The 21,427-nt window shown below is 36.2% G+C and overlaps 1 protein-coding gene across 7 annotated transcripts in view; it reads left to right on the forward strand.

Annotated features, from left to right (window-relative positions):
• LOC149078933 (GATA-binding factor 2-like) overlaps positions 1-21,427 on the forward strand; it is a 277,805-nt gene that overhangs the window by 189,699 nt on the left and 66,679 nt on the right. For 6 of the 7 annotated variants that reach the window (XM_089241157.1, XM_089241156.1, XM_089241160.1 and 3 more), the window contains one exon: positions 12,998-13,723. In XM_089241157.1, the coding sequence (XP_089097283.1) occupies positions 12,998-13,723 (726 nt within the window). The remainder of the gene's footprint in view (positions 1-12,997; positions 13,724-21,427) is intronic. The other variant, XM_089241161.1, reaches the window with a different exon arrangement.

Genomic DNA, 21,427 nt, shown 5'->3' on the forward strand with positions numbered 1-21,427 from the left:
GGGGAGAGCGCGGGAAACACCTTAAAACCACTCCTTTAGGATTTCACAGATAGTTGTCGACCCAGCCGACTAAGTTGCGACCCTTCTTGCAGTTCGAATTCACTTCGATTTTATCGTTTTATACGTTCATTCATTCCATACTTTCTACAGACACACACACAGATCCTGTCTTTGAAAAAAAATTTTAAAGTCTGTTTTCTGTGAGTGATTAATTGATTGATTTTTAGCTATTTTATTTACGTAACCTTCATTGTATTTTTATAATTTTGTGTGGATTAGTTTGTCGGGGTACATTTAAAAATATCCCAACATATATATTAAAAAATATACCGTATATTATAGGTGAGATTGCCATTAAAATGGGAATTTTTTACTGCGAGAATATTTTCTTTCGAGGTGATAAAAATCGCCAATGGAGATGATTTCACATCTAAAACAGCTGTTTCAGTGGTATCGACATGAGATGGTTACCAGAACTGGGAGAAGCGTCCAAGCAAATATGTCATGGAAGAAAACGTTGAAAAACTGACAAAGATTGGCATTTGACCACTAAATCAGAATTTGACAAAATCAGATGCCCTAGTGACTGTGAATCTGGTACAGAATTTCACAGTGACCTGAAAAGAGTCAGGGAAATGAAAAATCGTCGGGAAAAAATTCTGTGGCAACTAAAACTTGAAAAACATTTGGAAGGTTTTAAGATTTCGAATTACGTCATACCTCTTTCTTCAAGAGTTTTAATCAGGGTAAATCAGGGAAATAATCAGGCAGATTTCGCTGGAATCCTGGTATAGGCACCTCAAACTTTTTATGCGTGATTACTGAATGGAAGTCTGGGTTCAAAACAAAATTTCTGAATTGGAACCTGATGAAAACAACGTACATGTATATATAAGATTGATATCAGTGTGTTACAACATGGAAAGTAGTTTGCCCGGGTGGACCCCATGCGTTACAACGGCACTGCTCAGTGCAGCCGATCACTGGTGTTCTTAGAAAAAGAATAGCCGTTGTCTAAGTTGGGTTAGTTTTCACATTTTCCAGCATGCTCAGGTCATTCGCCACGTGCTTATATCTCTTCTTGAGACCGAGCGTAGGGACATATTCTAGCACTCATCATTACTTAGGGTGCTGTGATACCCTGTGCATCATACGTATTTTTAGCTTCTTTTTTTTAATGAAACTGGGAGTAGGTCAATATTAAGGTTTCATTTTGGAGATGCACAGAACAGTAGGAAATCGGTTCTTCAGAACATTCGATGAACTTTATAAATGCTCTAATTCAGGGCTTGACAAACTGCAAAAAGGTGCCAGAACAAATTTTTTTAGGTGCCAAACATTTTTTTCCACAACAAACAGATTAAAAATTCTTTCGACTTTTCCAGGACACAGTTATCGTCTTCGTTATTGATAGATATGGTGATATAAATTCCAAAAATTTTGTATTTTCCTCAGATTCCAACCACACATCGAAAAGTTTAGGTGTCAATACCAATTTCTTAGTCGCCATGGCGACGCGGTGCTTGGGATTTGTCCTACCCTGCTCTGATGCATATGAACAGAGGAGGGTGAGGATTTTATAATGCGTTCTTATGTGAGTTGTGGAATATTCCCAACCACACGTTGTAATGCACTTATGAATCTCTATAACAAATCCAACATCAAATCGTGCGAAGAAAATAACACAAGGGCGGGAACCCCTCTCTCACCCGAAAGACGCACAACGCGAATTATCCCGACCATTTTCCAATCACGCCATTTACCCATCCTTAGCCAAGTAATGAATGGCGGATCTGTATTATATGATGTCGGACAAGGGAATGATGGTGGCGGTGAAGGTTTTAACTCTAGAATCTCTCTTTTATAATACTGTTGGAGTTGGGGGTGGAATGACACTCAACCCTTGCTGAAACAGCTTTTTCCTTGAAAGTCTCTCCTCCTATTAGATGCGCTTCTCCTCACTCATCAGTAGTTTTGCGGACCATTTTTTAATCTGCAGGGAAGAAGTCAAGGTCGACTCGCTCAGGCAAATCCCCCCCCCCCTTTTTCATGTTGTTGTTCTTCGTGCAACTGTCTTTTGTTTTCAATGGTACAGAAAATTTCCAAGGAGGAGAGAGAGAGAAGCAATAATAAGAATAGAAAAGGAAAAGTAAATGCTGTCCGGTCTCATTACCTTGTATCAAGAGAGGGTTGAGAACTACCAGTTGCGTACTGCCAAGTTTCTCCTCCTTGATCGCGCACATGAACAGATTTATTTATGTGTATGCGTATATATTTATGAATGTAAGGATGTTCAAGTATTTTAACTGTCATATGCTCAGAAAGGATCTGTTCATTGTTTTTTTTTAACATCGGATGGAGTGAGATTTCCTCAATATGACGAAAATGTCATTTATGTTTTTTGTGTGTCAAATATTCGGGTTTAATTTTTAACGCTAAAACATCAACATCTTCAATTTTTTTGTAATTTCACCGGTGACTTGATTTTCAGTGCTATTGGTCTCTATGATTATGTCTCGCATAGCCAGTGACGTATTTACGGGGGAGGGGGGGGAGTGACTAAGTGGGTTATAGTCCAGGGCGGAAATTTTTCATGAGTGATCACGAAAGTCAATGTAGAATGGTAGAAAGTCGACAAAACCATGAATCCGTTTCTGCCAAGTAGATCAAAGGGCTGGATTAGTGAACGACCAAAAGAGTGATCTACAGAGTGTGCGAGCATATGAACGACACTGAAAGAGTGACATGTATAGAGGTATCAGGTTAGTGAGCAGCCAAAAGAGTGTGAGAGTCTGTGAGTGACCAAAGGAATTTTCAAAAATGGAAATGACCGAAACAGTGACTTAGAGAGCAATAAATCGTGTCAGCGAGACAAAAACAAGTGTTACGCTGAGAGTGTGCAAGCTGGGAAGTGACCTGGAAAACGATGTAACTTGTTGGTGAGCGACTAAAAGAGTGACCTGGAAATTAAGCAGGAGAGTGACCTACAGAGTGTGCAAGTATTTAAACAACGAAAAAAGTGATATAGAGAGAGGGACCAGGGGTCAGCGAGCAACAAAAAGGGTGTACGTGAAAGGGCACGTGAGTGGCCAAAGAGTCATTGAAATTAGTCAAAAGAGAGTCAAAATTAGTTTTCAAGCATGGGAGTGACCAAAAGAGTTTCTTAAACATGGGAGTGGCCGAAACCTAGACACCAATAAATCAGGTCAGTGGGGGAACAAAATTAGTTACGCTGAGAGTGTGTGCAAGCTTAGAAGTGACCTCGGAAACAAGGAAATATGTCAGTGAGCGACTAAAGAGCCACCTGGAGAGTAAGCATGGGATGAACCTAGAGATTATGAAAGCACGTGAGCAAACAAAAAAGTGACTTATGGACAAAAGCATATTGAGAGGGAAAGGAGTAAGCAGGCTACACAAAGCGGCAAATTTCAGAAAAGGGTGATCAGAAAAAATAGACTAGAACGGGGGAAAAAGGCGGCAAAAAGTTATTTTATCATCCCTTGCAGCTGTATATGTTTCATATGACTAAATACTGTGCCTGTCTAAGCCTACTACTACAGTCGAATCCCGTTTTAACGAACACTTTTCTAATCACCCAGACGAGTTTACATAGGAACAATGCAAAAACCTGGAATTCTTTTATAACGAAATTTCGATACAACGAAGTGATTTCTCCAGTCTCATGGAGTTCCTTATAACGAGATTCGACTGGACTACTTCATCGTACATGAACTTCGTAAAACATTCCTCAGGGGAATTTCTATTGATGTATATCGGAAAGTTTTGTGCGTGTGTCCGGACAAATTTCTGATGTCAGAGTTTCAGAAATTGGTGATGTCCAACAGCATCCAGCTTTAGCTATCATTATAAATAAATTAACCGCTGTGTTGCTTAGAACGTCCATGCTAAATCAAGCGTCCAATGATATGCGCTTAAGTCAATCGTAATCGCCAGTATAAGATTGAAATCTTGAATTTGTATCGTCAATATGGAATCTTGAATACAAATATGAATTGTCCCTCTTTGCCGGGAACAGTCTTCTTGATATCTCCAAGCCTACTGCAGCTCTTCCATTCAATTTATTTTTCATCTACGTTCAAATCGATCACGGAAAGTTTCAAACAAACATTCGAAAATTATATAGTTACAGGATAACTTGCCACTTTGGACACCTCCCTATATTTGACAGTTTTGAATGCAACAGGCCATAATCCTACATCACAATACTCTAAATCTTGGACATTGGACATCCTCCGTGTTTCTCATCTTGGACAGGTGCAGCTTATGTGCTTAGCTGCTGATTTTCTGCTCAAGTGTTGAATACTTGACAGTGCATATCAATTTATTGTTGGGAGGGTAGGTTTTCCTATACCTACCAATCTTTCCTCGCTTCCTTCTCTACCTCTCAGGCAAATTTAAAAAATAAATTTATTGAAACAACTTCATTATTAACCTACAAAATAGGGTGTAACAGTCAGATTACGGTGTTTTTCTTGCACCTATACATCCCTTTATATATATTTTTCAAGTTTTTTTTTATATCTCTGTATTTCAAACTTTTATTCAGTCCTCAACAGTGGTCTGTATGTGGAGTATCATTTTAGACTTCAGGCAAGCGTTAAAGTGAATCTTAACTTTGCATTATAAGTAAACGAAAGTTCGTGTAGTGACTGACCATTGAAAAGAAAAAAGAAATTCTTAATTAATTTAATTGATATGTTTAATCACTACTTTTAAATTTCTTAATTGTAAGATATCGTTATTAATTAAAAAGATATTTTGTGCACAATTATATTTTCTAACACCTATTAACAAGGTTAATGCTTGTAAGTAGGCCTATAATTAGTTTTTTGTAATATTCTACTAGTTAAAGAATTTTAGTGATGCCGTCAAATATTTCTTTGTACCTCTATATCTTGAACACCTCTTAGATAGATATTAATGGAACCATAGGTGTTCAACTTAGACAAATTTACTGTAGCAGAACCTTAAATGTCACACTCATAGCAATAAAAAGCTGAAAAAAGAGACATTTTGATTAGAACTAAATAGCAAACCAACGACTGCTGCTGACCGAACAATCCCCTAATCGGAATTTTCACTAAAGAATGAAAGACCGAAATCTAGTTTATCCAATAGGCGACGAAAGACAGCGTCGCATAGATCAGTGTTTCTCAACCGCCGGTCCCTGACATCAGTCAAACTGGGCCGTGAATCGTTCACACCAGTTACTTTTTCCCATCTGTTTCCCATTTGGTATGAATATGAGCGGGCATTTTACTCACGTAAAAGAAATCAACCGGGCCGCGGTCTTCCGAAGGTTGAGAACCATTAGCACAGGTTCTAACTAGATGCTTGGTCAGCCGGGGCAAGCATGCTCTTTGGCGTCTCTTGTAATGATGAAGTAGAGGTTAGATGGTAAAATTTGCGCCTCCTTTGGTCCGGGGCACCAGATCCGCCTGCTCCCCCCAGTTGCTCTGGGTATAGATGACTTAACTGCCTCCCAGGAAAAGAAATCAGAACATTACATACATTCCCGATTTTAAGAAACTTGAATGGAAATCCTAATCCCAACAAAGTACCTTGACGCACTGATGGGAACTCGCAATCCTATACCTATATGAAATATAATTTTATCCTCAAAATATCTCCCATTACCAGGGTATGAAAAAATCATGATTTTTTTGAAAATCAGATTCGTTTGAATTTAAATCGGATTTTGTGTTATTAAAATTAACTGACTGCTTATTAATTAAAGCGAATCTTATTAATTATTAAAAATGCAAATTTTCATATCTCCTAACTGCTTTCTCATCTAATCGCTCAAATTTAATTCAGCATTAATGAATTAAACTACAAACGAACTACAAGCAAAAACTACAAACACGAGAAAATTTGTGTTTATGTAACGTGAAAAGTTGAACGCAAATTAACTTCATGGATTTTTTTTATACAGAAAAGTGCTTTTATTCAAGAGCACTCCCCACCATTAAAGTGAATGAGTGGTGGCAACTCAGTATCACACATATGTGTGGTGCTGGTATCTCAATTCACTTGATGCCCAACCAAAGGGCCAATTCAGCATGAACTAAATAAAACAAATTCTATTGACAAGATTGTTTCTTGCACAATTAATGGATGTACAGAGAAAACAAAATTTAAATTTTGTGATTTAAATCAATGATTTAAAAAAAATCAAGTGATCTAAATCGTGATTTTAATCACGTGATTTAAATCGGCGTACCCTGTCCGTTAACCACCTGTTACCTCACAGCACACAGTTTAAAAATCAGTCCTAGAAGAAACAATAAACATTGAAAAAAAATTTTTTATTCTAATCACTAACATAATTATTTATTTCAATTTTTTGGCATGCTTTACCATTCAGAATAATCTTCAGTTTCTTCACAAAAATTCCGTAATCAAGTACCTACTTACATTTAAAAAAAATCCTGTTAAGGCCCAACAATAAATAACCATAATCTCACGAGATATTACACAATTAACACCCATCTAATCGTTGAAAAAATAATAACCCCAAAGAAAACATGTAAGAATATCAAATCAAATCATAAAATGCCGAAATAATCAAGTTTCAGCAATTAAAAATCTCGTTAACCGAGACAACCTTTAATCTTATCAAGTTAGATAACGCAATTCAGATTTACTTGGAAAGACACAGAAGGAATTTTTTTCAATACACAAATAAAATAATTGAACAAATGTTAATGTTTCTTTCTTTGTAATAAGTCATTATTATGATACGATTATCTTTTTCTTCGAGATTCTTCCTTATTTCTCTTTCATGTAATCTTATCTCGACTAACATTCCTGATAACAAAATAAAAGTTTATTAACGTCTGTTAAAAGAATGAAAAAAAAATATTCTGATCTTATGAAAATTGTCTTATTAAACATTATTTAGTGCGATGATGCGTAATTAATACGTCTTTGGATTTATATCAATCGTGTGTAATTAATTTATGAATTTTTTCTTAGATAAAAATGAAGAGTAAAGTATTAATTGCGTTTACATTATCGAAATGATATCTTTACGCCATACGAAATGATATCTTTACGAAAATATAGAAATTAATTTTTTTTAAGAGAAATTAATAGAACGTTTTCAAATCACTTGGAAGAGGCAAATGATTAGAGTCCTAACTATCATTTCTACTCATCTGGGTTATAATCCTGATAAATGGCATTTAAATTTTTACATTTGTACGGGTTTCGAACTTGTTCTTATTTGCCCTCATTTCAGTTAAGATATCGATATGAAAGAATATTATTACATAAAGAATAATTAAATATTATTTGCACTAATATTATTCTATAAATATTATTTGCAATAATTTTACTACAATTTAAATGTTATTTGCTAATAATTTTTATCAACATGAATATTAATTTCTTATAAGTGTTCTACAATTTGTATATTATTTACTAATAATTTTTTTAAAACTTAAATATCATTTGCTAATACTTTTTCTACAATATAAATGTTTTGCTTTATTAACTGTAGATAATGTAAAGATATATTTCAGAAACCAAATTGTAATTATTAAATTAATTTTTTAATCAATCAATTTTAAAGTATGTGAAAGCAGTGCTTTTACGTTTTTTTTCTAAAGTTTGTGAAAGCAATTTCACACAAATATACTATATAAACCGTACTTACTATCATATTTGAAAAATAGTCTTTATTGGCGGCACAACCGTTATTTTTATGTATTTGGGTCCAAGTTAAGGACTTAAAGATGAACGCTCTTTTAACGTTCGCAGCACCATTGGGAATATTATAATTATTTGAAATGACTGAAGGCACCCTAGGTCTAATTCCAAAGTAACTTAGTATGGCAAAATTTTAAGTCCTGAATATTTTGCGGACCTCTGTTGTATCGCGCGGAATCATAAAATATAGAAACACACCATTTAAGAATTACTTTTCAAAGTTACATTGGAGCTGATGAAAATTTGTAAAAATTTCGAGGCCGTTTTTTTTTTCCATTTTTTTACGTGTAAATTTCTAAATTCTAATTGTTTTAACACGAACTCCTTAACCTGTATACTGAACCGCATTTATATTTCTACTTTCACGCAATACTTTTCCCCGCTTTGATATTTACGTAAATGTGGTTCATCTCAGCGTTATGGTCCGTTAAGTCGATCTGAGAAGTTTTTAAAAGCAATTATTTCAGTTTCTTCTTCTTCATGAAAACCCTGTTAACCCAAATAAGGGTTTTCTTCTTTCCGATTTCCTGCACGAGAAAATTAGCCTTTTTCTTTTCTTAATCCCATAGTTTTAAAGTAAAAGATGGAAAAATAAAACCTGTTTTTTTCCTCATTTTTATAACAAGAAAAGGAAAAAAAAACGAAAGTGAAAGTCAGAGCTCATCGCAATTTGGTGATTGAACGTCATGCGATTCTATTTTTCACGAGTTGATCACGCGAATATTATAACAGTTTGATGAACCTCAAGTTACCTCAGTTCTTGCGGTTGATTCTATGGTTTTCTGTTGTTGTTTTTTTTTTTATAAACAGCTGTTTTGAAACCGAAACCATAATTTTTCTTTCTAAATATGTCAGCAACGACAATTAGGTAGATGATCGTGCAAGATTATTGGCACTAATGATATACATTCGATTCATATTCCGAGTATTGATTATGATTTTAAAGACTAATGGGGTAGGTAATAAAGAGACGAGATTTTGGTGAATTCTGTTTTGCCGCATTGAAGTGTTTTTCCAAACATCAAGAGATTTGATGCGTTTGTGACGTTTCCCTAAGATGACGTTTGCAAATTTTGTCCAAATTTATTGTCAAAATATGCCCTTTTAATAGAGCTGGCAATCAATCAAAACTAAAAAAGAAAAAAAAAATTAACTGGTACAAAAATTTTAATCGAACATTTTCGCAATCACTATATCAAAATTAACTGATGTTAAAAAATATATTTTATTTATTTCACATACCTATTCTCAAGATTTAAACAAATACAAGAATAGATTAAGAAATTAAAGTAGAACGCTCGAAGCAATTTACACAATATGCTGAACATATTTGCCGAATCCTGGAGTTTCTTCACTTGAATCCTTTTTAGATCGGTTAGTCACTGATTTCAGAACTCTGCTTTTGATCATACTGTTGCTTGTTTTCCTAGAAATTTCCCCCAAATGTTACTTGTTTTCGTAAAGTTGTTTACCGCATTATATTTTGGTGTCTTAACAGAAAGTAGCAATGCCAATGACTTTCTTAGCATTTTTGCTGCTAACCTTTTAATTAAACCTGCGATGCAAAATATCGATGCTATTAAACGCTTTCAGAAGAATGAAAACAAGTAGCGAAGTTAAAATTAAATTCAAAATGATTTTGAGCAAAATATAAAAAAAAATATCGTTTTTTTGTAGTGATTTTCAATATCTATTAAAAATATCGTCACAGAGGGATTTATCGTAGTACAGGGTATCATTGTAGAGAGGTTTTTCTGTATCAAGGAAAAAATTCAATTGTTAGGGACACTGGTTATCATACATTTGACTGTGATGATAGTGCATGGTTTCATTAGAAACACAGAAATCCATAACAAACTATAATTGCAATTCCTGATCTTATTTGAGGGGAAAATCACACATCGGCTTACAGAAAAGTCAAATAATAAACTCAAAAAATCATGAACGTTGTTTTGATTTATCCAGCTCAGGGGGTTCTTAAGCTTTTTCAGCCGCGACCCAAAATCAACAATGAGATCTGTTTCGCGACCCTGGGACTATTTTTTTTTTCGAAATTTTTAAAACCAGTGATGCAATAAGTGCATTTGTAACCGGACTGTAAACGATTTTGTACAACTGATCTAGGAATCCCCTGCGAATGAAGGTAGTGACCCATGGCTCAATAATCCCCAGCTGTCAGTGGATTTGTAAGTCCCATTTCGGATCTCCCTGCGAATCAAGTTTGAATCGAGGCCCATAACTCAAGAGCCCTCTGGATATTTCATATTTCTAAACGACCCATCTCGGAAACCCCAGCGGCCCATAGGTAAAGAACCCCTAATCTAGCTGTTAATATTCGATCTTAGGATGTAGAAGTAGGTAACGTTTTATCCATAGTCATAAAATCGACGAAAGTCGCAGATATAAAGACACAAAGGATTTCCGACTAGCGAAATATTTATAAATATGTGTCACTGGGAATGTAAAAAAAAAAAGGTTTCCGGAATTTTCTTTTTTATGTCTGTTCTAAGAATCAGAATACAAAAAAAAGTACGTACGTATGTTTGATACTAAGCAGTTCTCTATACCGATCGCCAACGATGGCGAATACGGAAATGTAGAATGGATTTTCATACATCCCTCTCTGCTTTCACTTCACCCTGAAAAGTGGATGACGAGGAACGTGGGGGTAAGAATGCAAAGACCTATATACGTATCATGGATCTTGTGGTGAGGGAGTTGAAACAGAACCCAGATGCGATCTTATTGTTATAAGACAGCGCGATCAACTACGATGTTCCCAACTCTGACTGGTACACGTGTTTCTCTGGGTGGAAGGGGCCTCTAGATTATATTTATGTATACACATGCATGTGGATTCGTAGAGTGGAGCTGAATTCTCTTACAAATTGAATAAAAAGAAAGAGTAATATTGATTGAAATGATACGGTATATGCAAGGCTGCATTAAATAGAACTGCGATCCGTTTTTTTTTTTGTTTTTTTTTGAGGAATTCTTTCAGTGTTCATGTATCAAAGAATAATCATGTCAAAGTGATTTGCATTGCATCAGAGTTGTCTTCCGTTTCGTGAAATTTTAAATGACTACCGTGATGCATGTCGCACTTTATAACTCATCAAAGCCATTGGTTTCTATGGCCAAAATTGTAGTTTTTACATTCTACGTTATATATATTTTTTTACATTAAACGCATGAGCCCACCCAGGCACGGCCCGGGGCCTCAAGGGCAGAAAAGCCTTTAGATAATGAGATCTAGTTAAAATTTTCGATAGCATGCTAATCGGTAGGCAAGCATTTCTAGCCAGGTTGGGGCCTCAGAATGTCCGGTTTGCCCGAGGGCCAATGATTCTCTTAAGACAGCACTGATTTCACGCATCATTGCTTTTTATTGTATACACTTTTATCTTCCTGAGATATGACAGGAGCAAATTTTTGTCTCATTTGGCCATTCTTTATGTCGCAGTTTGACAAAATTGGTCCTTGCGCCAATATAACCAATATTCAATTGCAATCCCGATTGGCACTGCCGTGTTATGCAAATCAGGAAATTCCACTTTCATAATGTCTTTTTCAAGAAAAAAATTCAAAAATGTATTTTACCCTCCTATGGCAGAGCTTAACAAATTCCAGGTATCGCCATGGTGACTAAAAAATAAATTGGTATTGGTGCCTATAAATTTTTCTTTGTGCAATTACTAAATTGGCATCTGAGAATGGCACAAAATGTTTGGAACGTACATCAGCATCATGAAAGAGGGTCGCTATGCCCTGGAATAGCCAGGAGAAACATTATTTTAGATCTGGTTTTAATCCGGTGAAAAAACTTTTTGGCTCCTAAAGAAATTGTTGTGACGCCTAGATGCTTTTTGCGATTTGTGAAGCCTTGGTCCATGGTTCGCTTCCCTATAAAAACGTATTAATTTTTTTTTTCTTTACAAATATGGATATAAACGCGGGTGCTGTTAGCATATTTTTAATTGAAACGATGCATCAACACTGCAATTTAATTAATTAGAGTGGGGTTTTTAATTAGTTGGCCAATTAAGTGTAAAATATACTTTTCCTTTATTTTACTGTTATTTATAAACTGATGAAATCTTGCTCACCGAAGTTGAATAGTTATTACCTTGAATTATATTTTCAATCCCCTTAACTTTGTGCGATTTTATATAAATTTCTGAACACGCAAAATTTTTCAGCGGCTGTCAAAAAACAGACGAGAAATCAAACTTCTTCAAGTAAACTTTTGCGCAGCTGATATGTCTCTAACCATTGACTTAAGAAACATACTCTCAATTAGTTAAAAAAGTTTTCAAATAACGTGCACTATTATTCAAAAGGTCTTAAATTTTCCCCAAGGGGTCACTTAATTAAATAAATAGAAAAATTACCTTTTTATGAAGACCCTATGTACTGAAACTTCCAATTAGTGAATGCCTTCGAGAAGTCATTAACAAAAAATTCCATACTTTTAAATGGAATATTAACGAAGATATTTGACTTTGGAGTTTTCAGCATTCGTCGCTAGTGATTGAAGGTGTGGTTTGTAAATTAAACTGAAAGTTCTGCAATTTCTACAACTATGGACAAAATAATTGTCAAAAAATATAATTGTCATTTATTGTGAATAAAAATATAAAATGTATGATTGTGTGTGGATTGAGTTTATTCTATTCGTATACATGCCTCATAATTATACAAATTATACAAATACAACGCCACAACAGGCAAATTGCCCAACGAGGTGGCTGACTTAAGAACATCATGGATCCCCGAGCCCCTACCTACTACTGCTACACCACACATGCACCCCCCCCCGCGAAACCCCCCAACGAATCGGTGCATGCGGTAATGTGCATGTACGTGTAGTGCAACCTGACGTAAAGTTTGTTTCTGTGTAATGCTTGTTATGTGTAGTGCTGTCATCTGCCCCCAGTTTTACTAATTATGAGTGAAGTGTTATGGTTGAATGATTTACCGTTGTAGGACTGTTGCTCTCTGTGGCGAGACTTTTTAACGGGGAGATCGGCTCGCATTTGCGCCTTGAAGTTGGGAACCACAGAAAACCAACTTCAGCCGATCACCACTGTGGGGTTCGAACCCGGATCCTCGCATCACGAGTCCGGCACTATAACCACTCGACCACCACAGCGGCATATATTGAAATGCACACTTGGATCAAGTTTTCAATCTTCGAATCTCAGTGATGTGTATTGATAATTACTCTGAAACTTATCTCTTTTTTTTTTCTAATTTCTTGCAGGGAGGATGCCAAGCAGTCAGATGTGCAGGCCGCATTTTCACACGCCCCTCCACCCGTGGATCTCGGACAGTGCGAAGCCGATGGTGCCGCATCCCGCACACGGCTCGGCCTGGTGCTCTCCGTTCTCGGGCAAGCCGCATCATCCGTCGGGGTCGGCGGGTCCCCTCGGCGTTCCCCCGCACCCCGCGGCCCCGAGCTCTCTCCCACCGCACTCTAGTCCTCATCTGTTCAGCTTCCCACCGACCCCGCCCAAGGACGCGACGCCGGACACGGTGTCCGCGAACGGGGCGCATCCGTCGACGTCGTCCGCGGCAGACTACGGCGGATCCAGCATCGTGTCCAGCGGGGAGGACATCAAGGTTCACACGCCTTCCAACATGATCACCTCTCTGGGATCGGCCCTCAGCAACTGCAGCAGCTCCAAGCCGAGAGAAGGTAGTACAGCCTTTTCATCAGCGCTCACCCCTTATCAATCCGCCCATCACCACCATCACCACCACCAGAATTCACATCTAAATCCTCATCACATGCCAACGTATCCCCCATACGTGACGGGGCCGACCGCTTCGTGCCCGCCATCCTCTTCGACGGACTATGCCTCTGCCACGAGCTATCCTTTCCATCATAGTTCTCTACTGGGATCCAAGTCTTCCTTGTCTTCGGGAAGTCAGAATTCCTCCTCCAACGCCAGCACGAAATCGAGGAACAAGAGCCGGTCAAGTGCTGGTAAGACACGAAATCCCAAACGCATCAAAAAAAAATCATACTCTTACGAAAGAGAACTAACAAAAAGCCATTGTTTGCTTCTTCCAACGCCATCTTTCATCTTCAATAACCAAGCCATATACAGGGTGCATTGCTAACTCGTCTCGCCGCAAATTACTAGCAAACCGTTGATACTAGAGCATACATGCTCAACTCATTGCCCGCGGGCCAAATGTGGCCTGGAAGTGATCCGATATATCCCGCGACGTCAAACCGAATTTTGTAAAAATAAACTGAACTGCACATTTCCAAATTACTTGGGATACATTTACACATCACTCAAGTGACCCCACGGTGCATTTAAAGATCACTTAAGTCACCCGCGGCGTATTCCCAGTTCACTTAAGTGACCAACGGCACATTTACAAGTCACGTAATTGGTCTGTTGTGCTGTTCCATATCACTTAAGTGGCCGGTGGTACATAAAAAAATCACCTGTCACCAGCGAAACATTTAAAGGTCCCTTAAGTCGGCGGTTCTCAACAGGTGCTCCGCGGCCGCTCGAGGAAACTAAAAAGAATTGATAAAATTAAAAAAAATACTTATAAATATTTTTAAATTGTAAAAAATCAGTCAGTAACTTTGATGAATAATTAAAAAAAATGGTCTTCGGGACTTCGCCATAGAATTTTTTACTTGAAAGGGCTCCGCGAGTCAAAAAGGTTGAGAACCGCTGCCTTAAGTGTGGGCCACGACGTGTTATCGAACCAATGAAGTGGCCCACACTCTCCAAAAAATTGAGAATGAAATCGAATCCAATTAAGTATCCAAATAACGCATAGACCAAGGGTGCTCAACCTTAAGGAGAGTGTGGGCCACTTCACTGGTTTGAGAACGTTTTACGGGCCGTTCAAGTAATCTGTAAGTATGGCGCGGATCGGTGATCTTAAAATGTGCCGCCGGTATTTTAAGTGATATTTAACTGCAACACGGGCGTCTTAAGTGCTCTAAAGTCACTAAATGTAAATGTATGGCCGCTCAAGTGATCTGAAACTGAACCGCCGGTTACTCAAGTGATATGTAAAATTTCTGCGCCTAAAGTGATCTGGAAATGGGTCACTTAGTTAATTTTTTACAAAATTACAGGTTGAAAATGTATCGTGCAGACTTTAGAGACGTTGCCAGGAGTTACATTACAAAAAAAGTTATTGAAATAAAAGAAAATTGACTTTTCATACGGTCACCTTGTCCTCCAAAACCCAGTTAAAAATCTGTTACTTTGTCTCTCCTGGGCCAAAAAAAATCCACGTTTCCCCAAGTGCAATATTCTCCGAGATATTTGAATTCCAAATCACACAATATAGGAAAATCCGCATGAATGAGGGGGGTGAAAAATGTTTTCTCCTCTTTTTAGTTCATGCAATTCTTCCCACCTTTCTTGCGCTTTTGCAATGAAATATTTCAGCGAATATTGCACTTGGAAACATGGAATTTTTTTTTTGTTGCCTCGGGAGAAAGACGGGACAACTTTCCAATTGAGTTTTTGAGGACAGGGTATCAGTACCAAAAGTTACTTTTTAAATTTGAATAACTATACATTGAAAAAGGCGAAATATTAGCTCGTAGACTGAAGAGAAGCCAGAGCATTGAACACCCCTTTGCAATATGAATGCCGGTCTACACGTTATTTGGATGATTTTTCTATCTGGAAGTACGCCTTTAGGGTCAACGGTTCACCAGTAATTTGCAGAGAGCGGAGTTAGCTTGGATTCCTGTATATAAAAAGCAGCCTGTAACATCCTATTTCCTCTATCTTCCATGGCATGTAAAGCACATAACCATCTCTAACATGAAATTTCGCATACTCAATATGCTGTACTCTTGCCGTATAAGCCTTTAAACTATGCAATACCAGGTTGTAGTTTTTCCTTTCATTCTTCACGCCACTGCTAACACCAAAAAAATCGCTATTCTTTACTGTTGACACCACTGTTTTCCCCCACTGCCAAACACATTTTAACGTCTTTACTTTCCTGCTTTTTTTTTGCTTGAAATGCTTGCTTATATGTGTCTAACCTGCCATATATCTTGTTATGTATTATATTATATATGTGATGTTATTTCTTTTGTCTAATGGAAATTATAAGTTACCAAACAAAGAATGATGTGTGATGCTGTAAACAGTGTCTGATCATTTAGTTGTTGGTTTTAGGCCCAAATTATATCAGACGTCTATATAATCGAGATTTTAAGAAATATGATTGATGACGAGCTCACATAAATACTATACGTATATATGCGGAAAGTTATCTATTTTCCTGGTTAGTCATTCAACGGGTAGAGAGTGGCGTAACTGTTACTCAGTAAGACATCTCTTCCTAAAAAGACGCGTTTTTTTTCTAAATTCGTTTGGAAATGGTGCAATGCTATGTTTGCGGTTACAGCGTCATCTGTGTGTTCGTTTGCAAATCTATAATCAATCATGGGGAAAAAAATTATTTTTGAATTACTGTTATTATTATTTTTTTTTTTTTTTGCCAAGATCAAGGTGGCTGTAGAATTAACACGTGTGAATTAACTTTTTTGGCTGAAAATTGAAGTAAGAGTTAACGTGTAAATAGAAATTAAACCTTAGATTAAACTGCCTAGGTTCAACATGGATATGATTAAGAGGTATGCACTGTGCACCGAGTTTCAATTGGCACCCTTGCCACCAATCAAGGTTCAAGATTAACCAAAAGTAAAATTTAAGTTTTCACTAAAAATCGAAATATGGATAAATTTTTTATCTAAAATTCAAAGTGAACCACTTTTCTTTCTTTTAGCAAACAGTCAGCATGGATTAACTTTCTGGCTAAAAATTGAAGAGTGAACTGTTTTTTGTGCTAAAAATCAAAGTGTGGATAAAGTCTTGAGCTAAAAAAATTGAACGCGTGAATCTGTCTTTTTGCTAAAAATTAGTGTTGATTAACTTTCTGGCAAAAATTCGAAGTGGGAATTTTTTTTTTTTTTGGTCAAAAAGCAAAGCGCTGATCAATTTTAGATTAAAAATCAAAGTATGGATCAAATTTAAAAATTTAAGTATAGATTAATTTTTTGGCTAAAACATGTAGTGTGAATTACATTCTTTCAGCGAAAAATCGAATTCTGGATTAATTTATGACTAAGAATGAAGGTGTGTATCGATTTTCGGGCTAAAAATAAACTTTTGGCTAAAAATTTAACGAGCAAATAATTTTTTTCGCTGAAAATCCAAGTTGTAGATGCATAACTTTTTCTAGGTCTTTGATTGATGTCAAAACGAGTTTTTCACTTTTTTTGCTAAGATCAAGGCGTAAGAGCTGTTCTTGTGGATCATCACTTTTTGGCTGAGATCTTAGTGTAGATGCTAGACGTGTGAAATCACCTTCGGGTTTTTGGCAGAGATAAAGGTGTAGATGGACGATTTAAATGCAGATGCTGCACGTTTAGTTCATTTTCGGCTAAGATTTAGTTAGTGCTCGTCATATAAACCGCATATAGGCACAACATGGTTCAATCCTGCTCTCAAACATTCATTTACCAACTTGGTAGAATAAATGGGTAGAGAAAAAAAGGAAATTGAATATTTCGCTGATTTAACGTGAGTTCGAGTGAATGCAGCACAATTTTTGTGTACTAATTGCCTTTCATTGACAATTCATTACGAGGCTCACTTCCACCAACATGATCGGCCACGCGGAAAGTTACAACATCAAGGACAAACACTGGTCCTCCTGTTTATGCTCGTCTTTCCAGTCCCCCTTTTTTTTTGTTTTTAATCGATTCAGGATTATATGTTCTTACCAAAAGAATAAATACTCGATGGACTTCATAATCCTATTACTTAGCTTTACGCATCATGGATTTAACATAAAGCGATTGTTTTTTGCTTCTTTTTTTTTTCTACGATGCACAGCATTGAGTAAATAAATAAAGTATGGACTAATGTTTTTGGTGAAGTTTAGGAGGTACGAGTCCATTGTTTCACTATCATCGGCACGAAATCCGCATCAGCTTGGAAGGAAGTATGAGTAATTTCATTGATATTGTATTCGAATTTCGTGGAAAGGCCAAGGTTTCCTGTGTAAATTGTAAACTCAGTATACAGAAACTAAAACTCTCGTCTCTGGAGCGTTTTTTTATGTCTTGAGCAGCGTTTCTTGATATTTTTGCTCTTACGTAACTCGTGAAATAATGTTTTTAGTGAAACCACAATAGAGATTCCTCAGAATATGATTATTAAATATTCGTTAGTAACCCGTTGCGATGAACTCAACCCTTTAATTACTAACGTTGCATAAACGTTCCAAGAGCATCCCACCATTGGCAGCGCCGTCTCAAGAGGATCATGGACCCCCCCAGGCCAAGTGATTTTTCTGAGTCCCTACCTGACTAAAAATTCAGCTACTCCTCATTTTTCTGAGGCTTGCGGGCCGTGCCCGGGTGAGTTCATGCGTTAAGATGGCACTGATCATTGACTAAGACTAAGGACAAATATGTGCCAGCCCGTGGTTTGAAAACAGCTCAATAAAAAAATTTCAAACGCTAAATTTGTCCATCTTCATAATAAATAGGAGTCGAATTCGTGAAATGAGTAATTAGTTCACAATCAAAGTATTTAGGGGTCTACTACCTTTTAGAACGGTTAAAAAGTGTCAAAATTATGCTCTGAAATTGTTTCAAATTTAATACACATACTTTGATATTACAGTATATGCTAAGAACTGTACCGCAATAACTATTTGCATATGTTTCATGCTTTTTCCTTGATAATTTTTAAATATTAAGAAAAAATGTTCAATAATACATCAATAGCTTTCGCGCATGATAAAATAGCGTGACATTATTGTAATGAAATAAGAACTGAATCAATATGAAATTCCAATCGTTTGTATCATATGACAAATTAAACACTTTTGCTTATTCTGAATAAGTTTTTATTCAACTATATTGATGCCATTTTATCATGGGCGAGGTGTTGATTATAATTATTGAACAATACATTTTTTCTTAATGTTTAAGAATTTGCAAGAAAATAAGTGATTTTTTTAGAAAAATTTAAATTGTTGTGAAAGTATAGCAAAGCATATATATGCAATCAAAAATATGTGTACTAAATCTATATATATATATAATGACATGTCCCAAAACCAATAGAGTTATGAATATGAAATTCGGCCAGTAGTTTTATTTTATGAAGTAAAGACCCACTAAGAAAGGGTTTTTCAAAATTCGACCCCAAAAGGGGATCATAAGGGGGGTTCGAAGGTAATTCAGAGAAATAACGCCGAGCTAAAACCACAGAAGCTACATTTATGAAATTTGATCAGTAGTTTTAATTTATGATGCAGTTTTCGCCAATGTCAACTGCAGAAACAAGCTTGGAAAGTCCCGATCAGGATACCTTGAATGATTTAAAGATTTAGTTTACTCAAGACGTTTTACAACCGGTTTAATGTCAAAATTTTTGGAAATGGATTATGATGTTGGTTTCACTTAACGAGTTTCGTTAAGAGGTATTAGGCTTATTGAAGTGATGTACGTTTCAAGCTCAGAACATCACTTGAACTGTTTGCCACTACGTATAATTTCCTTCAAAACCCCTAAACCTAAAAAAATGTCTTTAAAATCTCCAGTTGGGGGTAAACGCTGGTTTAGAGACAGCGCCTTTTCTTCTCTAGACTCCCATTGAATTCGATCTATTCAGTAATAAATTTCCGAACCTAACCTCCATACAGTAATAAAAGGGAGGGGGGGAATCAGATTTGTAACCAATACTGACCAAGAGAATGTACCCGCTGTAATACTTAGCCCGGTTTTTCTGCAATATCAAATTTCGACTGTATTATGCGAACAAACATATACTTTGCCGTAAATTTTTTTTACTAGACATGATAATAAAAGAAAGTAAACGTGTAAGAGAGCAACGTAAGGGACTTGTGTAGAAGTAGGAGATTGGAGTGTCCTCCACCTTCTCATGGAAACGTGGCTTTTAGAGCTAATAGGCTTTATACTTTATACATGCTTCTCTTCCTGCCGCTTTACTAAAGGTGGAAAAAAAAGAAGCATCTTACGGTTTTCTACTCGAGCAATTTAGGAATGCATTTCGTGTAATAGCCATTGAATGCATGCGTTTCCTTTAGTTTCCTATATTGGAGAAAATGGGTTTCCCTCGATGTGCATATGGAAGTCAAGAGGAAAAAAAATCAAATAACATGTAGACAACCCCGTGTATTACAGTACTATTATTATGCCACAAACTTTCAAATTCCCTCTCCTGTCATTCCAGGGTAAAAAGAAGAAAGGATAATATTGTGATGCTTTTTTTGCGTATTTATTTTTTCTTTTATGAAATTCCGAAGGTACGTACAAACGATATTTTGGAGCATTATGGGAGGCCAATGGAAAGATACACTTATGAGCCTAACCTTTTTTACAGCTGGGCTTTGTCGCAAGAATTTCTAAAGGAGAAAGAAGTCTTTTTCTATGTACAATTGTGATTTTTCCTATTTTTTTGGGCGCAACTCTGGAAATTAGTTCGATAGTTTTTCGCTTCTGCTTTTAGTAGTAAACAGATTTTGGTTTGATTTCTACAATGAATATTTTTATATCGAATTGAAAGGAATTGGCATATGTACCGATGAATGATGTGATCGTTTCTATTTGGTCACACAGTAAAGTTCACAGCGTTTACTTGAGTATTTGAGTGAAAGAAAATTGAGATTTCCCCTCTATTTTCGAATTATAACTTTTTTTTTTTACTTTAAGTTATTTTTCGAATATTTTTAAAATTCTGTTCTTGTAAGATTTCGCTTTTTTGGTGGTTACAAATTAATACATATGGGTTTTATGGCTTTTGACAATATCACTACAGTGTGCGATGTTCCATATAAAAATAAATTTTTGAAACGAATGAAATCGACATATTTTGTCAGTATCATTAATACAGGGTTTCCAGTGATCTGGAAAATCAGGGAAAATGAAAGACTGTCAGGGAAAGTCACAGGAAAAATGTAGAATATTTGGTAAATTCGGAGGAAACTTCAGTGAAGGGAAAAAATGCTAACTCGAAAAACTAAAATGCGAAATTTGGAAGGTTAAAATTTTGAATTATATTTCTTTTTTCCGGAGTTTAGGTCAGGAGAAATCCAGGGAAATTTTTGAGTTTTAGTCAGGGAAAAATATTTGATCAAGTAGACTTTGCTAGGAACCCGTTAAATGTGATTTTTTGTGAATTTTTTTTATGTGACCTATGGAAAATTAGTCCTTAGAAATCATAGTTTTTCAATGCGCATCATGTCAGAAACAGTTTACTCATAGGACACTACACATGAATTTTACACTATCGTACTCTTGGGTTATTATATACTATGGATATTGCTCTTTTACAACAGGTCTGAAAAATTTCAGGCCCAGGGTCACCATGGTGACTAAAAAATTGACGTTGCTGCTTTAAAGTTTTTTTTTATGTATGATGAATAAATCAAATCTGTGAGGGCTGCTCAAAATTATTTAAAATTATGTCAGCGTGTCTGCTAGCATGGAAAGTCTCTGAGTCTCTAACAAGTCAGAGAATAAACTATTTTGAATCGATTTTGTCTGGGGAAAAAATGGAACTTTACAGATGCCTAAACTTTTTTCAATTCATCAAATCCAGTTTTACACTATCGGATTTTACTCATGGTTATATAATTTACTTTTTTT

This window comes from Pholcus phalangioides, unplaced genomic scaffold, assembly GCF_987345545.1.
Source record: "Pholcus phalangioides strain wild (caught in Gottingen) unplaced genomic scaffold, Ppha-v1.0 ptg000013l_1, whole genome shotgun sequence".
Classification (NCBI taxonomy): domain Eukaryota; kingdom Metazoa; phylum Arthropoda; class Arachnida; order Araneae; family Pholcidae; genus Pholcus; species Pholcus phalangioides.